We start from the raw sequence: 21,948 nt of genomic DNA, 5'->3' as shown, positions 1-21,948 counted from the left end.
GATCATTTTAACTTTAGCTAACTGACCAGAAGAGGGAGCACTAATCTAGAAATTTAAATATTATGTAAAATGGAGTGTAAGAATTAATTAATGAGGATGTGGAGAATAATTTAGCACAAATATTTCAGATACATAATATAAATAAACACACTTTTAACACTTTTTTAAAGTAAACGTTTATCTCTATCTCTCTCTCTCTCTCTCTCTCTCTCTCTCTCTCTCTCTCTCTCTCTCTCTCTCTTTTGGTGATTTTGCAGCTGACTAACTTAACCCTCATCTATAAAACCTATATCTGCATACTTTGCAACATAATAGTCTCATAGTCTCTGTATTCTGTTTTCTTTTGCTGGCGAGATATTTATTTAGCATTAGCATACACTATTTTATGAGGTCATTCTGATTAAATGAATTAGTAAGCTTTAGGTTAAAGATTACAACTTATGATGTTTTGCTGCAAGTAAATACATGCACATCAGTTAATAGTGTAATACAATACAATACACTAGTATCTACTCAGTAAGCTAAATACATAACTTGCTATTGGATAAATTCTGTGATGACTGTGATGACACATGTCTATAAACATGTGTTTTAACATTTATTAATTATTCACTGTTCTGAACAAAGAAAAACATGATACAATGTCTGAATACCAGATATCACTTATAATGTTCAAAACGTTCAGACATATGTTAAAACAGTTTGCCACTAAATGTGCATTATAAATAAAGGAGATCATACACTGACATGAAGAATATTCTAATCTTCACACCTGTATCATGAGATCAGAGGATTAAAACATGGTGTGTACTGATACAAATTTCCTTAAAACAGCCTTCTATCAGCTATATTTGCCAAAGCTGTTTACATTCATTTCCACATCAATTGTATTATTAGGGTCAAAGCATAAGACTTCAATGTTTACCTCCCTGGAGTCCCAACATTACTGGCTCAATGATAGCAGACTGACATCTATAGTGCACAGTCCTCTAAATTTGCTATTCTGTGTAATAGTGTTGGAAGATTTCAGTTACTGAGGGATATTTCTCCTCATAGCAGGCTTGCAGCATGTTTTGAGCTGCAAAGGGGCCTATAAAACCACACACAATCTCTCAAGAGTCTTTTCCTGAACACATTGGCTTATGTGATTTAAGACCATTGAAGACCATTGCACTTGTATTTTTTTAAATACAAATGCTGTCTGGCAACCAGTGTGGACAATAATAGGGATCAGAGACTTTTTGATCAAATGCTGTCTTAGATTCTCATTCTGTAAAAATGTTTTAGACCTCAATGTTTGTACTAATGTCTTTACATCCCATAAATATTAATGAAACTTGGAGAATTTCAGCTCAATAACATAAATGATATTTGAAAAATACAACTTCAGTCTTCAGGGTAGATATTCAAGAGAATATCTTACATAGAGAAAGTATATTTAGTGTGGGGAGGCTGTATAGCTTAGGAAAAAGTACCCAGTTATACAATTAGCTGTAGTTTTCTATAACCAGTTGCATATTCAGGACTTTCGTAAACAGAAGCTATAACAGAATTGAATATCTGTTGTTTTTTTCTGCAGAGTTGGTTTACTGTAGTATCAAGTTCATTTGAGAATGATGGCCTACACTGATAATCATGATAATTATTAGTTTATTGAGTAAAACAGTGTTACAATCCCAAAGAAATCCAATGTATCTACTATTTAATAATTAGAAAATGCTCAGGTATCTGTATTTCAGTTCAGTGGTTTGAGTTCCAGTAATGTGAAGTATCTAATTTGTTTTTTTGTGTATCAACAGGAGTGCTTCAAAGAGAAAAAAAAAAAGAATTTAGACAGATTCACTGCTCACCACCACAGAAAAAAAGGTTCTATTTGCAAATGTATGCTTTCAGTACCTGCCTGCTATTGCATGGTTCCATAAATTTGATTGCAAAAAATATCAATTAATACTATGGATAGCAATTATTTACAGAAATTCCAAATGATCTTTGTACAATGAAAAGGGAAATAATAGACAAAATGTCTGGGTTTGCTATATATTATCAGTCCTACAAGGGCACTGTAGTCCTAAGAACATCATTAAATTAACTACTATAAGATGGTAAATCTGCTGCTGTGTAGATAGGCAGGTGCCTGTAGGTAAAGGGGCACCTGTGGTTACATGACAGGATATGTATCCCAACAGGTTAATTTTGTTTTCTTTATTAATTTCCTTCCAAACTAGAAATATTTCCAAAGTTACCATGTACTGTCCCAACACTGACCAAGATCATCAACAGGGGCATGATAATGCATAGTTCATTGTTCACTGTCTCCATTGTTGGCCAGAAGGAGGATGGGCCCCCACTTTGAGTCTCGAGGGAGATGTTCTTTGCCACTGTCGCCCTTGGCTTGCTCACTTAGGGGCTTGGACTTGGACATGTGTAAAGCTGCTTTGTGACAACAGTTGTTGTAAAAAGCTTTATATAAATAAATTTGACTTTGGCTTTGACTTTGTGTCCTAGGGTGACACTGACTCATTACAATCACACTATGCAGACACACATGTTTGCTTCTCCTTACCTTTATTCATGGACTTCATGTCGGACTGTAATTAAATAGGGGCCTACAGCCTGGAGGACACCTCTAGAATAATTCAAATAGACTGCACATTATTTTAAAAATAGAAGTTAATTTGGTTCTTATTAATAGTAAAAAGTAACAGAAAGAAAAATTAAATTAAACAGCAGCTTCCATTTTGAATACGAGTTGTCACTATCCTATAAATCCAATTTAAAAACTCATCAAAATCATTATCCCTTCTTTTCTGTCACGGGACGCCCCCCCCCCCGCCCCCAGTGGGTCACGTGGTATGGCCTGCCACATGCAGGGGGGTTCACCCTCGTTTGTGGCCACGCCCTCCGTGATGGCATGCACCTGCATGGGGTTTACCGTCGAGTGTCTGTCTATTTAAACCTCCGTCAGTGCGTGCCTCGGTGTTGGTCAACGTCAATGTCAATGTCAATGTCAATGTCAATGTCAATGTCAATGTCAATGTCAATGTCAATGTCAATGTCAATGTCGTTTGCTTCTGTCACGTTGATGTTTAACTGTTTGTGTTCATGTTCAATGTTGTTGCTATATGAGTGCCACCAATGTCGTTCGTGTTTAAGGTCATTAAATGTTGCACAAAGTCAAGGGAGTCTGTGTGTCCTGTTCCACGCCCAGCAGCACTCAGGCTGTTACATTTTCAAAGTTGGTGAGTAAAAAGGTTTTTAAAATGTTTGTATATTTATATAGGACTTGGTGCTTAAAATACAGTTTTTAGTGCTGTCCTGTAAAAGGCAATATAAAGTTATTTTATAGTTCTTCTACCAATTCATGTCAATGAATATTATTTCATTGCTACAGGTTGACTCCAATTTTTTTCCTCTTTTTGGTTCAGACATGTGACTTATTCCTTCAGCTGTTATAGACTGGTCTACATCAGGTTTTTACTACACAAAAGTTAACATTTTAGTCTATGGATACTTGTAATGTTTATTTCATGAAAATAAACATAGAGGTAAAGATTCTACACCAAGACATTTCTAATAAAATAGTATTTCCAGATGAGTAAGACAAATTCCTGTTTCTCATGCCAGGATGTCAAATAAACAGTTAGTGCTGTATATAAAATATGTATATAAATATTAGAGTACAATAAAAGACATACATATACCCTGAACAGCTGCATTAAAACCATTGACATGTGAATAACATTGAATATCTCTTTACAATGGGACCTGTCAATGGGTGGGATGTATTGGAAGTCGGAAAATTGAGCAAGCATAAGGATCTGAGCAACATTGATGAAGGTAAGATTGTGATGGCTAAACTACTAGCTGAGAGCTTCTCCAAAATTGCAAGTATGTAGTGGTTAGTACATAGCAAAAGTGGTCCATGGAAGGTGAAATGGTGAACTGGAAACACAGCCATGGGCACCCAAAGTTCATTGACTTGCATGTGGAGTGAAGGCTAGCCCGTCTGGGGCAATCCATAGGCAAGCAACTTCTGAAAGTTAATGCGGTCTATGATAGAAAGGTGTCAGCACATACAGTGCATTGCAGCTTGCTGGCCCCTGTCCAATGCCAAAAGTGCCTACAATGGGAATGTGAACATTAAAACTGGACCATTTACATTTATAGCACTTAGCAATTGTTTTTTATCCAAAGCAACTTACAATTATGCCTGAGTACAATTTGAGCAATTGAAGGTTAAGGGCTCAGTGACAGTGGTAGCCTGTCAGTGGTGGGGCTTGAGGCAGCAACCCTTTGTATTCTAATAGTCTAATCAGGCATAATAATATTTAACAGAATGCACCTGACAAGCTTCTGTTGGTACAGCACCCTGCCTGTAGTACTGCAAGCTTAGTTAATTGCTAATTGCTATATTTCCACTGTTCTTCCTGCTGCATTGATTATTCAAGGGATCAGTCTTTTGTGTCTACTGCCCAGTTCTAATATCTCTTCTTCCATGTGTGGGCAGGAATGTGACTGAGAGATAAGGAAAAAAGAGGGAAAGAGAGTTATATCCCATGGAGTAAAGCTACAGCTTCACAATTGTACCCTCAGGGTTGATGTTCCGTGATGGCCTGAGTTCTATTTAAAATAGTGTTGCAGACTCTCTTCCACTTATGCATGGTTCAGACTCAGATATCTACAACAGATGCCAAGTATTTTTCTTTTTCAAATACAAAAACAAAGGTCTCTGGACATGTGACATTTTTTGAATCATTATTGTACATGCATGTAACAACCCAAGTGTTTCAGAGTGAATATGAGGTAACAAGGTCAATTAACAAATTAATTATTTGTAGCAGGACCAATACATTTTATTGTACAATTACAACCCATGGCAGACACCCTTTTATCCATTTGATGCATTTCAACTGGCAGCTCACAAATGCTTGTGCTTTATGGCAGCACATTTACAGACATTCCATCACATACTGTAAGAACCTGGAAAAAATATCAGGGTTTGTGAATTAAGCAGTTGTCCTACTAGGTCTACCCTTAATGTACTTTTTTGGTGTTTTGCATATTATGAATATTTTGTATAAAGACTTCAGATAAACACATGGATATCTGTATAATCTATTAACACAGTTGTGAATGATTAATTTATTAGCTTTTCAGAACTGTGTTCCATTTTTATGCCTAGAGTGTGATTATATATTTCATTCACTTGCATGAAAAGGCAAATAGCTACTGTAAACAGGCTGAAAAATGGGCCATTTATTATGAGCTTGTGATTGAAATGCAAAGTTCTGGCATTGAGCAATTATGATAGAGTTGCATTATTGATACGGAAAGCAGGGGCAGCAGAACCCAGCACCAGTTTTTAGTCCAGTAAAATTCCCACTCTTGCTTGACTTGCTGCATGTCATTGTTCTTGCCAAGTCAATTTTCACAGGAGCACAATGCAAGCATCTCTGAACATGAGCTGAGGCTCCCAACGGCTGCAGGCCTAAGAAATGCATCATGGTGCACTTTGGCACCCACACTGGAGCTAAGTCGGTGAGTCCAGCCAAACCACTTCTAAGGAAAAAAAAAAAAAAAAACCTGAAAAATTAGGAAACACTGCTCATCAAAGGAAAATAAAACAATCAAAATCCAGACTTTCTAATGCTTTAGTCATTAAAATAAGATTGCTAAGTGACTGGTGTGGAGTTGAAAGCTGAGACAATTACATCAATGAGTCCCTCAGGCGAAGAAACAGCCCCACTTTCTTTAGCATTCCTCTTCAATATATCATGCATCCCAGTTCATTCCATCTGCTGTCTCTAGAACATTTCCTGACACACGTCACAATTAAGGGTACCGAACGACAGAACATTTATCAGAAATTATGTCTCCTGCATCAATATATCTTAATATCTGTGTATGTGGATAATACAAAATCATAAACAACCGAAAATCCTCGTCTTCTCGAGTCTGAGTGAATGAGGCGCCACTGTCTGTCCGTAGGAGCCGAGTTGAACAACTTGGTGGCTTTGCATTCAAATGTGGCCCGGATGAATGAATGGAGCCAATGAAAGGAGCACAAGCTGAGTGGCGTCATGGAACATTCGAGCACCTCCACATCATACAAAGAGGTCCCTTGCTGCAAATGAAATCGTTCAGAGTTCCTGGGTGGTATCCATGCCTACTTCTCTTCCTTTTTCTATTTCAACCTGGCAAAGAGCCAGCTCATAAAAGTGTGAGTCTTAAGTGAGAATGCTGAAAAGGGAGTAAAACTAAAATGTATGAATATACATCAACGCACACACATGAGGCAACTAAGTAATTTGGATGAAAGAAATGGGCTCAGACTCAGTTTAATTCATATTAGACAGTTAAAAATCATGTATATGCCATGTTTTGATATATTAGCATTGCAATTTGTAGAGATTAGAAATCGAAAAGCAACAAAGCATTTAGACCACGATACAAAGAAAAACAACAAAACATCGAAAAGACTCAAACGATGTTCTAGTAGTATGTCTCTCGCTCCACCCAACCTAAACAAAAAGGAGTAAAAAAATGAATTTACCATGACTGTTATGTTAGATATTAAAAGTCATACACGCAAATGTTGACACTTACCTCCAGGATTGCGCCTAATAAGGAGCTTCCTAATTTCATCATAGATGAAGATGAGCAAAGAGTATGGGAAGGCACACAACCACCAGGTGGGTCTAGAGGAGGAATGAATAATTCAACATATCAAAAGAATCAATTGTATAGCAAAGCTACAAATTTTTATAATAGCAAGCATTAAATCTGCTTACTTGAGTGGATACATTCTCAGACCCACATCCATCCCTGGGCAGTATGACATGAAACATGCAAGAGCCGTTTCCTCAAATAGTCCGAAAATGAGGATTCTATTTCTGAAGGGGGAAAAAAAAATTTTTTATCTATGGAATACCTGGGAAAATATCCTCTCATATTATAGTTTAAGCCTAGTTGATATGCCAAGACATGGCATCACTGTTGAATCTACATGACTTACTTCATTCCCTGCTGGAAGGCGGAGTTCCTCCTCGTCTTGCAGATGATCAGATCAGCCCATTGCACAACCACAATGCTAGCGAAGAAGGCTGTGTGACAGGTGAACTCCACAGTCTTTCTCTGTTCATATGTCTAAAAATAAGCAAGAAAATTACCAAAATTCCACACAATGCAGAAATTTTTATAATTCCCACTCTAGGTGAAAGAGCTCAACTTACCCACTGTTGCCCATAACTGTCCTCAAGATCATTGACATGCTTGTCATCCCATTTCGTACGGATTCCAAGTAGGATTGTTGGCTTGAAACCATTTTCAGCCAGGATCACAAAATATGTGAAGAAGCCAGCTAGTGCCTGTATCATGCCTAAGGACAATGTGGAACAATAATATAGAGATACATAAACCTTTGCATGTCATTTCTTTTTCACATTTGGTAAAGGAGGACCACTAACGCATGCAAAAACTATGAGATGCTCCTCATAATCAAACACTCAGGGGACCAATTGGAGTTTGGAACCAACTGGAACAGCAATATTCAACAAGTTAAAGAAAAGAGACATCAAACCTCAGTAACAGCATCCATACCTATCTGGCCATATGCAATACTGATGAGCCTTTCATTCACCAATTTGTCTGTATGGGGGTTCCTAGGCTGCCTCTTCATGATATCACTTTCAGCAGATTCATAGGCCAGGGAAATAGCTGGGACCTTAAACAAAAAAGATTTTAGATGGCATCCTAACAAAGTGACTTAACAGAGAGAGGTAGCATTCAGAAGCTTTAGACTGACCATGTCTGTTCCTAGGTCAATACATAGAATGGTGACAGTTCCAAGTGGCAGAGGGATATCGGCGATGATGAAGAACAGAAATGGTGTGATCTCAGGTATATTACTTGTCAAAGTGTAGGCAATGGACTTCTTCAAGTTGTCAAAGATCAGCCGGCCTGAACAGGGAAAAACCTCAGTAGAAAGACAGAATTCTTGACAGGATGTGGCAAATACCATGCCAACACATGCCTTGTACCTTCTTCTATGCCAGTCACAATAGATGCAAAGTTGTCATCAAGAAGAATCATGTCAGCAGCCTGCTTGGAAACATCAGAGCCCGCTATGCCCATAGCAACCCCGATGTCAGCCTTCTTCAGTGCAGGAGAATCATTCACACCATCACCAGTAACAGCCACAATTGCTCCCTGTGGCACAAAAATTAGGTTTGAATAGGATTTACAGTGTTATGTAGCCTATGCAAAAAAGTAGCATGTCCCTAGGTAGATTACCCCATAAGGAAGACCAAGCAAAGAAACAAATATGAGATATGCAGGAGTAAAGTCTATTACCTGACGCTGACACCCCTCAACAATAATCAGTTTCTGCTGTGGTGATGTTCTAGCAAAGACGATCTCTGTGTGGTGTCTCAGGATTTCATCAAGCTGTTCTGAGCTAAGCTCCTTAAGATCACCACCATGGACCACACATGCTTTAGCATCTCTGAAATAAAAGGAGTTAATTTGTTTTAAGTCATTATAAGAGGCGTAATGAGTAATTTATTGTGTTAGCCATGACAACTGGTCTTAGGCATTTCTCTTAATGCTATACATGTATATATATACACATTTTTTTTTTAACTGAGCTCTTTTTTTTATATAAACATGAGCAATGCACTTACAAGTCGGCTATTCAGAAATACTGATGTACATTTATGAATTAGTTTCTGGGAGCATGGCAAACTTGTGTACTGGTGTATAGGATCTTAACAAGTATAGTCATACCTGGGATTAACCTCAGCAACAGGAATATTCAAGCGTGCAGCAATGTCTTCAACAGTCTCATTGCCTTCAGAGATAATTCCAACACCTTTAGCAATGGCCTTAGCTGTGATTGGATGGTCACCAGTGACCATGATAACCTGAGAAAGGATATACTCAAGTTTAATTCAAATTATAGCATTAATATAATGAATTTCAGAAGGCACACCTTGACAGCAGGTGCCATACCTTGATTCCAGCACTCCTGCATTTGCCCACAGCATCTGGTACCGCTGCACGAGGGGGATCAATCATGGACATTAGTCCAACAAAACAGAGGTTCTTAGTGGGAAAATTCACCTCTTCCGTGTCAAAGTTGTAGCCATCTGGGAACTCTTCTGGAGGAAGGTATTGGTGACAAAATCCTGGTGGCAAAATAATCAGTTGTTAGTCATGGAATTACAATAAATAAATGCCAACACCCCCCCCCCCCCCCCACACACACACACACACACACACACACACTTACCCAAGACTCTCTCTCCCAGGCCCCCAAGTTCCATATAAGCATTTTGGAAGGCATCTTTCATCTCATCATCCAGAGGCATCTCTTTCCCATGCATCAGAATGTTGTTGCAACGTTCCAGTATTCTTTCTGGTGCTCCTTTCATTACAAGTATATACTTGGCCTTGGATGTAGTATCTGCATTCTTATGCACAGAGACCTAGATTCAAACCAAAAAAAAAGGCGTTTTATACACCAAATTTTATTTTCAATTTAATCTTATTAAATGGAAAGTATATCATCCAGGTAAAGTGCTCATCCTTTGAACTAAATCATGTAAATAAGATTACGCCCTGAATGGCACACCCTTAAGCAGGAGTGCTGAGAATATCAACTCTTCTACATGCCCTCTAAGAAATGTCCCCAAGAACATGTCCTAATCTAAAATGTCCACATTCTTATAAGCAATGAAAGATGATAGCATCCCGGTCTCTTCTGATGGCATGTGATCCCTCATGCAATCAAGCAAATAAATCATTTGCAAGTCAAATGCTCTCAAACAGCATTTTGAGGTGTTTGACCATGCCACATGGTTAAACTGTATGATTCTATTATCATTTTATATAAGGTATAAGAAAGATCATTTTAGAAAATTAGTTATTGCTAAATTAAGAGAAAAGTCAAAATACATTAACATTGCTTAAAAGAAAAAAAATACAGCCGCTTAGAGCATTGTGTTCATCGAACCAACCTGGTATTTGTTAGTTGAATTGAAAGGGATTTCTGCAACTTTTGAGTATTTATCTCTTATGGCCTTCACGGATCCACAACAAAGTTCAATGCACTTCAAGAGGGCAGACTCCGAGGCATCTCCTGCAACATCTCTCTGTGAAAATGATAAGCCTATCAGTGAAGTACTACATACACATTACAGTAAATTTGGTTAATAATTTTCATTGTCATTCAAACAATAATCAAACGAGTTACTACAGCAAGTTTCTGATGGTTTTTGCTATATGCTCCATGCAGCTTACAAAAAGGACAACCACCAGTTTGCTTACTGACAACCAATACTGGTTTAATAAACTAATACACAATACTCTGTCATTGTGCTTTAAAATTACCTTTAGAATAGGAACATCATTCTGGTCTGCTAAGAACACGGCCCTATTGCAAATCCCAGCAACGCGTGCCAGGCTGGTCCAGGTGGCTGACGAGCGGTCAAAGGCAACGCCAGTCTGGTTTTCACTGGTGTCAGCTTCCTGGATCTGATTGTCAAACCACATGTGGGCCACAGTCATGCGGTTCTGGGTCAGGGTTCCAGTCTTGTCTGAGCAAATGGTTGAGGTAGAGCCTAGGGTTTCCACAGCTTCAAGATTCTTCACCAAGCAGTTTTTCTTGGCCATGCGTTTAGCCGTCAGTGTGAGACACACCTGATGAGATAGATAAAAGAGGCCAAAACAGAGGAGTTCAGAGTTAAGCCCAGTATAGAATTCACAGAAGAGGGGCAACTTAAAAAATACTATTTTTCGTCATGTTTACAGAATTTGTGTTTTACTCACAGTAACAGTAGCAAGAAGACCTTCGGGTACATTTGCCACAATGATTCCAATTAGGAAGATAACAGCTTCGAGCCAGCTATAGCCCAGGATAATTGACAGGATAAAGAATGTTATTCCAAGGAAGACTGCCACACCCGTGATGAGGTGGATGAAGTGTTCGATTTCAATGGAGATGGGTGTCCGGCCCACCTCAAGACCAGAGGTGAGAGTGGCAATGCGGCCCATGACAGTGCGGTCCCCGGTGTTGATGACAATACCTCTTGCAGTTCCTGAAGGTAAATCACAATGTATCCAGATTGGACACATTATACAGCTGCCCAAGAGACTTCATGGACTATACCACCATAATTACCAGCAACTTGCAGTACCTTCCACACAGTTGGTAGAGAAAAAAGCAATGTTCCTAGTTTCCAAAGGGTTGTCATTAGAGAATTCTGGAGATCGAGTTTGAGGTTCTGACTCTCCTGTGAGAGAGGAGTTGTCAACCTATGAGGTAAGCACAAGAACATAATTTGTAGAGTCTTGGATGTGAAGGATCTACAGCAGAGTTTAAAGATTTAAATTCCAATCTGAGGGAGTGAAAATGATCACAAATAACCCACCTTACAGCCATTTGCAGAAATGATACGCAGGTCTGCAGGGATCCTGTCTCCACCCTTCACCTCCACCAGATCACCCACCACTACATCCTCAGCACATATTTGCTTTTTCTCACCTCCACGGATAACCAGAGCTTGCTGGAAGATGTTTTTACCAGAGCAATTCCATTACAAACTACAGCTAATTTGACTAGTTCTATATAATTTGTCACGATTCTTGTCACTCATCATAAAAGGTTATTTTGGAGTAAACAGACATTCTCAGTAAACAGTACCATAAAAAAGTACCCTAAAACTTTTCAAGTAACATTCCTCTCCACAAGCAACATTCCTCTCCACACTCTATAAAGACCTAATAGTTGCAGCCTCTATCAGACCATATATAATATAAGCCTGCATTTAGATAGTGAGTCAAATTTTATATATATATATATATATATATATATATATATATATATATATATATATATATATATATATATATATATATATATATATATATATATATATATTACACAATATTAATGCATTTTGTTTTCTTTCCTACACTAAACAAATGGAGTAAGATTAAAAATTATGCAGATCCATCATCACATCAAGATTCCTATTAAGTAAAAGAATCCCTGATTTAAGCATAGCAAAATGATGTTTAAAAAAGGCTTTACATTCACTCCCCAGTATGAAGGACACCTTTACCTGGGGCACCAAGTTCTTGAAGGAGTCCATGATTCTAGAGCTCTTGGACTCTTGGTAGTATGAGAAGCAACCGGTGATGAAGACGACAACAGATAGCACAACCCCCAAATACAGCTGTATTGGAGGCAGCAAATGGTTATACAAAATTAACATTCTAATAATTAACAAATGAATACTAAAGTTATTAGTGTTTTGCACTCACATTATCACTAGATGGCTCATCTTCTATTGCGGCTTGAATGCCATAAGCAATGAAGCAGAGAACAGCACCAGTCCACAGCAGTAGGGAAAAGCCTCCAAACATCTGCTTACAGAACTTCACCCACTCTGGTGTAACAGGAGGAGGACTGAGGGCATTTGGGCCATCACGAGCAAAGATTTCTTCTGCGCGGGTATGTGTAAGGCCCTGGAATAGGTATATGGACAGATGGATGGGTGGATAAAGTTTAATGGAAAGAGAGAAAATTGGAATGAAGGGGAAGAATTTTCTTTATTCTATATTCCATGCAAGAGAAATGTAAATAAAATAAATACATGAAAATTAGAGCTTTTGTGTTGGAGAACACAATAAAACTAAAACTTAGGTATTGGTATTGTCAAGCACATGGTCAAATGGTAATATTAATTTGAAGTTTTACGCAAGGATATAAATACACACCAATAAAGATCATCAACTTACCCTGCTCAAGTCTGTACCATATTTACGTTGAAGCTCTTCTGTGCTCAGCTTGTGATCATCCTTTACAAAAATAATCAATGGAAACCATCAATTTTCAAATTTGTGTCAAATGTTAAGCCAGTGTAGCAAAACTAAATGCTTACCAAATCCACTTCCTTTTTTAGATCATCCATGTTCTTTTCCTTCTTCTTTTTCTTCACACCTTGCTCCGATGTTGCTGCCAGCTCATAATCACGCCCCTTCTGTGACAGATTATGCACATGATTTAGAGCAAAGTAAGTGTCCAGTGTTCTTTAATGTGGTTACTCTTTACGTGTGGCATTACGTGGCACCAAATTAAAGAAGTTTATGAAATAAGGCTATTGCTACATTCTCAGAAATTAAAATGTATTTGCAGGGGAGCACGTAACAGTGATTAGAAAGGTGGAACACACCCTGGAAAGATGGCAACAAACCACCAGAGTGCTGGGAAAAGATCAGGACTTAGTATCCACAGTTACCTATACTAAGGGTACATCAAACAACACACTGCATCAATGTCAGTTTTCATGGGCTTTCAAGGGTATAGTATAAGGATCACTATGGGCACATCTACCTCTTTTAACATGAGTGGAAATGTTCTGGTAATGCTTTAATGGGATTAGGGACTTGGGACATTTCCTCTTCTGGTCTTCACTGATATTTGAAAAGTTTGTGTGTACGTGACTCAAGTTCAGTTGTGAGCTACTCCTCTGGAAATGCAGTAACAGTCTTTATTTGGTGAAATCTTGGCCTACATATTCCTGTAAGTTTGCCATCCTATGTTGTAAGCTTGATATTTAGTGATCTTAAGTAGGCCAGCCAATGTATACTTCATTAGTAAGAAACTGATACTATGTATTGTCCTTTGTGTATTTGTTTTACAACAAAGAGAGACAAAGGGAACTCTAATATGCTGAGAACAGAAGCAACACAGGGAAAAAGAAAAAAAAAAAAAAATCTGACAGTCACTATTGTTTGCTGCCTTCCTAACTGGATAGCTGCATACCAGTTATATTTTCAATTGAGGACAGAACAGTATAGAGAGGGTATACCTCAGAGAATAGAATCATATGAGAACAGTTACTGCATACATCATGTCAGACACATCAAATCTCGAATCGCAAACCCAGCAGATGCAGTGCCCAGACGTGGATGTTTGTTCTGAGTTTCTTGAAACAAGATCGCATTGTTCTAGCTCATCAAAACATTTGAGTAGGTCATCAGCAAGTGTTGCTGCACCCAGAGCACATGCAAAAGCAGAAGCTGCACAAGCGCAATTGACCTATGCTGAGCAAAATGCAGAAGCTATAAAACAAGTGCATATTCAAGCTCAACTGCATGTCCTTAAGATGAAGAAAATGGTTTCTGCCACATCAACTGAGGCAAAGATTTTAGAAGCCGCTGCTCAGGATGAGGAACTATAGTCCCTCAAAAATTAGCAACTTCCAACCACCTCTGTGGACAAGCAAAGAGTCCTAGAACATGTTGACAGTCAACTGTATTCACGAACAACTGATACAGACTGCAGCAAACACCATATAGTCAGTGTCATGTTACTCAAAAGGAGAATACAGTCACATGGCCAGCTCAACACAAAGGAAGCTCGAAGAAGATCCATGCACATCAGGAGCCTAGTGAGTGATGCCCTCCAAGCAATCACTCTTTACTCAGGAGTCATTCCGTTAGCAACAAACACAGGTCCATCATACCATCATGGACCATTCAGATCATCGATAGCTGCCCATCATGACACAACCACTGTGACAGATGTAGCAAAAATATTTAATGAGATGAGAATGTGTCAGCTACTTTACAGAAATTTCAAGTTTGGTTTGTCACATTTGGTTTATTTGTCACAAATTTGATGAGCCACAAAACTACCACGTATGGAAATCCTCCTTCTTGAAAGTGACCAGAGTCATAGAGGAACTTGATCTCTTCATTAAATTGCTATGGTCACAGTTAGCAGAGCAGGCGATGAGGGTCAGCTGTGTATAAGTTCATAACATCACATCACAGGCCTCATAATTGTTTGGTAGCTCTTGGAAGAAACATATGGAGCTCCCAAGGTGATCGAATATATCCTCTTCATGGAAACTGAAGACTTTCCAAAAATATCTGCCAGAAAGAATGGCAAGCTGAGAGAATTTGGAGACCTCTTACTTGAATTAGAAGTTGCTAAAGAACACTCACCTGGTCTCACCTTCCTGGATATAGTGCATGGAGTTAATCCCATCATATAGAAGCTACCATATACACTACAAGAAAAATGGATGTCCAAGTTCATCCAAGTTCAAAAAATATAACTGTTATATTTCCACCATTCTCTGTCTTTTCTAAATTCATACACAAGAGCAAGCATGAATCAGGAATGATCCCAGCTTCTCCTTTATGTCAGTGGGCATTGGGAAAGTTGACAGGCCTGTGAAGAACAACCACAGAACAGATATCAGTGAGAAAATCAAGATGTCCCACATGAGTCAGCTGCAAGGGAATCTGACATGTTTCCAGTCAAGCTATGTCCCCTCCATAAGAATCCACAACCTCTCAAAGTGTCACACCAAGCCTCCTGAGGAGAGGAAGGCATACCTGAAAGAGAAGAACATTGTGATAAACAAGGCAGGACGCAAGTGCGAGGATTTGTGAGTAATTTTAATAAAGTAAAAGTAAAAAGACATTTAAGCACTTTAACAATGACAATACAAAGCATTGAGGAAACAATAATGATACATTTACAAGCATATTGGCGTGAAGACTCACAGGAGAACATACAAACAATAATCAGCAACCAAAAGACCAAACATTTACAGCACTTGGCTGATGCTTTTATCCAAAGCGATTTACAATTATGACCAATACAATTTGAGCAACTGAGGGTTATGGGCCTAACTCAGGTGCACAACAGTAGCGACTTTGCAAGTTAAAACCCCACCATTGCAATCTTCTGATGAATAGTCAGGTACCTTAACCACTGAGTTACCACTGCCTCATGAAGAGTATATATAGGCAGGGAGATCCTGACAAAAATAGGACAGAGATGTGGAACGATATGAAGGGGGGTGAAGCTATGAGGATGAGGGAAGAGTCAACAGAACAAAACAAATATCAACCAAATACCTAGCTAAGAATTGTACAGTAGGTGAATGGATAGGCTGTTTGGGATCTCCCTAGCTAAGGTGTGCCCATTAGGGCAGATCAAAACTTGTTCAGAGTTGTTTTGACCTCTTTAGTGTTAAAGGAAGCATAGATCCTTATACACTCAAAACATGCTCAGGCATCATGGAAATGGAAGGAAGGAGAGCCAAACATGAGAGAGTCCAATGGTGGTCATATGAAGGTGCCTCTTCCTCCATTGCTGGAATGTGACGATTTCGGACGACCGGTCCAGGATACCCTCTCCAGAGGTGGCACACCACTATTCTCACTCACAGGCCATTGTGCACAAAATCCCATCCACTGATGCTAAGTCACAAATTCTGCTCTTAGAGGTGTGTTGAGAAAGCAGCACAACACGCTGCAGGATGTACCATTCTCCCAACACCTTGACCTCAGCTCTGATGTCAGATGTCTGGTTTGGGATGCACACACAAGCCAACCTCTGATAACACCAACGTGCTGTTTAATGGGAGACCATTACTCAGTCCATGCACAGCATACATGTAAAAGAAAAACCATCTACAAATCAAGCTACTGAGCACCATACAAAACCATAGAGCTCCTTACCACCAATCTCAAAAGTTTTGATTTGATTTGCCAGACCTCCTTGGTGACACAGTGTTCATCAGGAAGGAAGACAATGAAAGGCACCTTCACTAAAAGATTAATGTTTACTCACAATTATGCAAGATGAGATGCATCAAGATGAGTCACATTATTAGGTTGCACCCATGCCCTTTGTAACACACAGGGAGCGACTACTAAACAATCAAGAGCTGGCACTTAATGGCACTACACCCTTAAAGAGAACCTTGACAAGAAAGCAGATATAAAAAGATCACTTTGTTAATTTTATGCAAAAGGTACTTGACAATCAATAAGTGGAGATAGCCTGAAAGAGAGTGCTGATATGCTCCATTGTTCAGAGTATACCATATAAAAGATTCCAGACAAAGTATTCTTTGACTCAAGCGCCAAGTATGAGGGTGTGTCAGTGATGTCCTCTTAAGTGCCCCAGAATTAAACACCACTCTTGTTGGTGTCTTGATGCAATTTCAAAAGGAGGCCATAGTAATATCAGATGATGTGGAACAGATGTTCTACTATTTTATTGTAAGGGAAGACCAACGCAATTATCTTAATTTCCTCTGGTACAGAGAATAATGATCTTGCAGGAAGGTGCACATGTTCCAAAACAGCCCCTCACCAGCTGTGGCAGTTTATGGGCTAAGAAGATTTGCTCAAGTAAGAGAACACACAGTAAAGATGCAAAGAAGTTCATCACCAGGAACTTATGTTGACGATCTAATTTCGCTCCCCATCAAAACAGAGGCCTACAAAATATCCTACAAAAAAGATAGAAGTTGGTAGATGAGTCCAATTTATGGCTTCACAAAATTGCTCCAAACAGTAGTGAGGTAATAGATGTTCCCAACTGATGCGCAAAGGAACTGAAAGTCGTGGACTTGGGGGCTAAACCTCTCCTTCAGTGTAGTCTTGATTTGAGCTGGAGCCTTTTTCTAAGTCTTTAGGAAGGAAAGACTTCACTAATCAAGGTGTTCCCTCTACTCTAAATAGTTTATATGAATTATTGGGATCCCATTACTCTCCAAGGGAAAGCCTTAATTTGAGAGCATATTAAAGAACCATATGACTGGGACAATCATTTTCAGTTTGTCAAAGAAAAGCAATAGAATACATGGAAATACTCCCTTTTGTAGGTAGAGCTTTACATAATCGCCAGACCTCATGTTTTATTGTCTCTGTCCTTAACACAGCACAGAGAACATTACATATTTCTAACGCCTTATCATCAATTGTTCCCTACTGTTCTCTACATAAAAGTTACCAGGGAAATGGGAGAGTACCTCACTGGATTAATCATGGGAAAAGTCATGCTAGCATGGAAAACTGCACACATGATACCATAATTGGAGCTATGTGCTGCAGTTCTTGCTGTGACAATGGCAGAGCTCATTTGCCAAGAAATGGATCTTGAGTTTCAAGATGTAAAGTATTACATATACAGCAAGATCAAGTTAGTATACATCCATAATATTTCAAGAAAGTTTTAATGTTGTATATCTATATAACAGAATTTCAAGAAGAGGAAGTCCTCTACACTCACACAGTAGCACCATGTCTCAATAGTCAACAATCTAGCTGACTTCACATTGAGACCAAATTAGGAAATCTGTTGCAACAAACAAGCTGCTTAATTGGACCCTTTCTGAAGCAATCGGGCCCTTTCTGAAGCAAGTTCATAAACAGTTGTCTTCACCAGTGGCACCAACTAAGTTTGACCTTGTTGAACCAGAGCATGACACCAAGATTCACACAGAAGTGGATTATTTCCCAACTAAAACCACTGGTAAACTTCAGTCCACTTAGCTTTGAATGCTTTTCCTGCTGGATGTGTCTGATATGAGGAAGGAAGCTCATCGTTGTGGCAGGGAGGTCCAAGGTCTTCAGGGTTTTAAAACAAAACCCCAAAAGCCCACAAACACAAGCCAAACTGCAAATCATCCAGAGTATACATGTCCAAAGTAAGAAGTCCAAAAAACTACTATAAGGAGAACAAGTGTCCAAAACAAGTCCATTGTGGTATTTGAATCCTTTCATGCTGAAGGTAGGCAGCCAGGTATTTTTAGTTGACCTTCCATATGAAGAGTGAAATCTGGTTATACTCCCCAAGAAACATCACGTCTCAATTTTGCTTGAGACAGTACCGCCAAGATGTTGCACACCAGGGTTGTCATCTCACTTAAGAAGCACATTGCTCTGCTGGTGTGTGGATAATCATTGCAAAGACGTCTCCAGTGTGATTTGGGAATGAGTCATGTGCCGTCCACTCCAAAGAAAGCCTGAGGAGCAAAAAGATGGCCGACTTACCTGTGGATAGACTTGTTATGGAGCCCTCTTTCACCAGTCAGCCTAGATGTCCTCGGTCCATGAAGTGTTGTCTCACGACGGACTAGAGGGGAAATGGCAGAGAACAAACGTTGGGCAGTGCTATTTACTTGCCTGGGATTGCGAACTGTTCATAGGACCTTGTCCATCTCAAGCTTTAATAATGCCTTATGAAGGTTTTCATCATATGAGGCCCTTCCAAGGTTCTTAGATCAGACTGCGGAACCAACTTCATTAGTGCAGGGAGTTAAACATCAGCATGGACGATCCTGAGATCCAAGCTTTCCTCAGCTCAAAAAGGTGCTCATGGACCTTTAATACACCACACTCATCTCATATGGGAGGCTCTTGAATGATTGGTGTCACGCTTTGAATTTTAGTTGCCATGCTACTGCTCTCTCATGAAGTTCTCACCACCTTGATGGCAGAAGTCATTCACTGGTTCCTGTGTCCACTGATCCAGAGTTGCCCTCCAGTGATGCAAAAAGCATGTAATACTACTCCAGAAGGGGTGTTTGATCCCTATATGAGAAAAGAAATTAGGGACTTGGTGCATTTCCTATGGTTTTAGCGCCCTCTTCTGGTCTTCATTAATATTTGAGAAGCTTGTGTTTACGTGACTTGAGTTCAGATGAGAGTTGCTCATCAGGAAATGCAGTCAGTCTTTTCATCTTGGCCTACATCAGTAGCACAGGGGAGTGGCATGCAGGGCACACACAGCAGAGGGGCCTTGAATTGTGGAGGCCCCGAGGAGCTGATCGTAAATTTAAAAAAATAATAAAAATGTAAAAAGTCCTCCACCCTGCCTCTTGCAGTGAGGCCCCAGAATGTTGTGCTAGACCATTGGCCTACATATGCCCATAGGTTTGCCATCCTGTTATCATCTTGATATTTTATGTTACAATGCCTTTGTGATGTAAAACAACATGTTTGTAAAATCTGTGAAAATGTTTGAAGATTATATTAGCATTTATGATAGTATGTTAATATGGTGGACTATGGCGCTAGTTCTCTCAAATGCTATTGTAAGCCTAGGCTATATGGTGTCATCTCTGAGGTAATAATCCGTTTATGTAATTGTCGTACAAGTTAACTCAGCAATCTTAAGTAGTCCAGCCAATGAGTAAGAAACTGATACTAACAATTAATCTAGCAACATGTGCTAACAGGGAACACATGCAGACACCATGTCAACCTGGTGTCCTGCCAAATGAAACCAGTAATGGCAAGAAGTACCAGAACCCTTTAGACAGAAAAGTCATCTCTCTTTTCATTAATCTCTCTGCCACTCCTCCCAAGAGGACAATGAGGAACATCATTATACATTAATGTCTGACCACTGACTCCTCTCTAGACACCTGGGAGTGTTGCACAGATCCAGATGGGATGGATAAAGCTTTACTCTCATGTTTTATTCAACTCTCTGTTCAGAAAGAGTTTAGCACCATTGTTGCTGCAAGGATAAGGCTTACAGTTTTTTTTTGTTTGTTTGCTTTTTATCACCTTTGTGCTTGACATGAAGGTGTGCCAGAGTAGGATGTGGCTGTCTAGGAAACAGTGGATCACATGAATCCTAAAACTGCCCTAAAACTACACACTGCTGAAGAGGAGTAATGAGAAAAACTCTCATTAAAGAGTAATGAGATAAAAACTTATTTATATTGAAACCACAAGTGACATAGAACACCTATTACATGCAAAGCTTATTAATTATGTGTAATGGGTATTCTATGTGACTTGTGGTTTCAATGCAAATAAGTGCAAATTCAATGCAAATCTTGTTCACTCTGAAGTTGGAAACAACCAAACTAAAGATATACTTGCAGGGATCAGAAACCAAAGTGTGGAAATAGAAAGCTTATTAACCATTCACAACATTCCAGGAGATGTTTCATAATGCTAGAGGAATTGCTTAGACAGTTTCCATTTTCAAGAAACTGTCTTGTTTCCAGTCTAAAAAGTCTCCTGTGAGGTTTGAGAGGGTTTTGAAAGCAGTCACTTTGGAGGGTCTCAGAAGTTTTGGTCAGGATGAATCACTCCACACTAGGTTAATAAGATCAACAATGCATTAAGCCTTTAGATAGGGATCACACACCTCTATTACAGAGTGGTCCAAGAAAACGCCTCAGGGCCTGAAATACAAGCAGTTGGTATGTATTCCAAAGCCAGATGGAAGTTATTTGAGCACTCAAACATCAACTCTTTCATGCTGAGAGACGGTTCTGTTGCCATGGATGATAAAATAATTTCTACAGGCATCCAAACGGATGGACAACTAAGCTTACACATTTATATAGCCTACCCCTATGTAGGCTTTGTCTATCTAGGGATGGATGGAGAGAGAGAGAGAGAGAGAGAGAGAGAGAGAGAATAAAAACTACATTTTTTTCCATTGTTGTGTTTCAAAACTGCTAAGAAATTATTTTCCCTTGAACAATATCACCCCACCCGGATCTTTGCGGATTATTACGTTATGAACTTTATCACTCCCAATTACAACTGCTTGCAAAAACAGTCGCTCTTCGAATGGCTTGTTATACAAAAATTAATCAAATTCCTTATATTACATGACGAATTTGTGAATGTTTATAGTATAGTTTATAGTATAGAATAGTTTTACTTACTCCGCGTCCCATTATTCTTCGCAAAATTGAACTACTTTCTCACACCAAGCCCGGACGTTCTTCCAAATAACTGCCGCAGCCTAGACGAGCTTCAGGAACAAGCACCGTTAAGGTAGCAGCCGCAACTCTCTAATCTTTTCAAGTGCGCCAATACTTTCAACTTTATATAGAGCACCTCCTCCGATTACGTAGGCTCTTTTTGTCATGGTTACTCTGAAGATGGGCGTGCCATTTCATTTCAAGTGTCTAGCATGCTTCCATCACCTGATGTTCGTAGAAGGTTGGATGACCCTGTTTACACCTGGGTTTACACAATGCATCTCAAAGTATAGGATTACAAGTGGTGAAACAAACGTGCACTGGCTCCTATGAAAAAGCTGTTCTATGGATGAAACAAAGACATATTGAGATCCTTTTAAAACAACAGAGGAAATCG

The 21,948-nt window shown here is 39.2% G+C and overlaps 1 protein-coding gene across 3 annotated transcripts; it reads right to left on the bottom strand.

Moving 5' to 3' along the window:
• Positions 1 to 6,322: 6,322 nt before the first annotated feature.
• Positions 6,323 to 21,637, bottom strand: LOC145643235 (sodium/potassium-transporting ATPase subunit alpha-1-like). Of its 3 annotated transcripts, none has more exons than XM_026996192.3 (23): positions 21,513 to 21,637; positions 20,984 to 21,020; positions 12,945 to 13,043; positions 12,802 to 12,861; positions 12,325 to 12,528; positions 12,123 to 12,236; positions 11,430 to 11,564; positions 11,196 to 11,313; positions 10,828 to 11,096; positions 10,390 to 10,698; positions 10,017 to 10,151; positions 9,290 to 9,485; positions 9,010 to 9,185; positions 8,785 to 8,921; positions 8,353 to 8,503; positions 8,040 to 8,208; positions 7,805 to 7,959; positions 7,600 to 7,723; positions 7,233 to 7,378; positions 7,016 to 7,146; positions 6,792 to 6,893; positions 6,607 to 6,698; positions 6,323 to 6,521 (listed from the first exon to the last, which is right to left on the bottom strand). In XM_026996192.3, exons 3-23 carry the CDS (start codon positions 12,972 to 12,974, stop codon positions 6,493 to 6,495), a joined length of 2,982 nt encoding a protein of 993 aa, XP_026851993.1. In that variant the 5' UTR covers positions 12,975 to 13,043; positions 20,984 to 21,020; positions 21,513 to 21,637; the 3' UTR covers positions 6,323 to 6,492. The 3 variants fall into 3 exon arrangements, with proteins under 3 accessions (XP_026851993.1, XP_081576522.1, XP_081576521.1); XM_081720396.1 differs by lacking the exon at positions 20,984 to 21,020 and adding an exon at positions 18,871 to 18,952; XM_081720395.1 differs by lacking the exon at positions 20,984 to 21,020.
• Positions 21,638 to 21,948: the final 311 nt, after the last annotated feature.

This window comes from Electrophorus electricus, chromosome 9 (genome assembly GCF_041902795.1).
Source record: "Electrophorus electricus isolate QZ-2024a chromosome 9, ASM4190279v1, whole genome shotgun sequence".
Classification (NCBI taxonomy): domain Eukaryota; kingdom Metazoa; phylum Chordata; class Actinopteri; order Gymnotiformes; family Gymnotidae; genus Electrophorus; species Electrophorus electricus.
This window is presented reverse-complemented; position numbering and strand designations above follow the sequence as displayed.

What these genes read in the sequence shown, in the direction of transcription:
- LOC145643235 (XM_081720395.1), bottom strand. An exon ending in GTCTTCTTGCTACTGTTACT is followed by an intron (nt 10,699 to 10,827) that starts GTGAGTAAAACA and finishes CTATCTCATCAG; the next exon opens with GTGTGTCTCACACTGACGGC. An exon ending in ATGATGTTCCTATTCTAAAG is followed by an intron (nt 10,152 to 10,389) that starts GTAATTTTAAAG and finishes TCATTTTCACAG; the next exon opens with AGAGATGTTGCAGGAGATGC.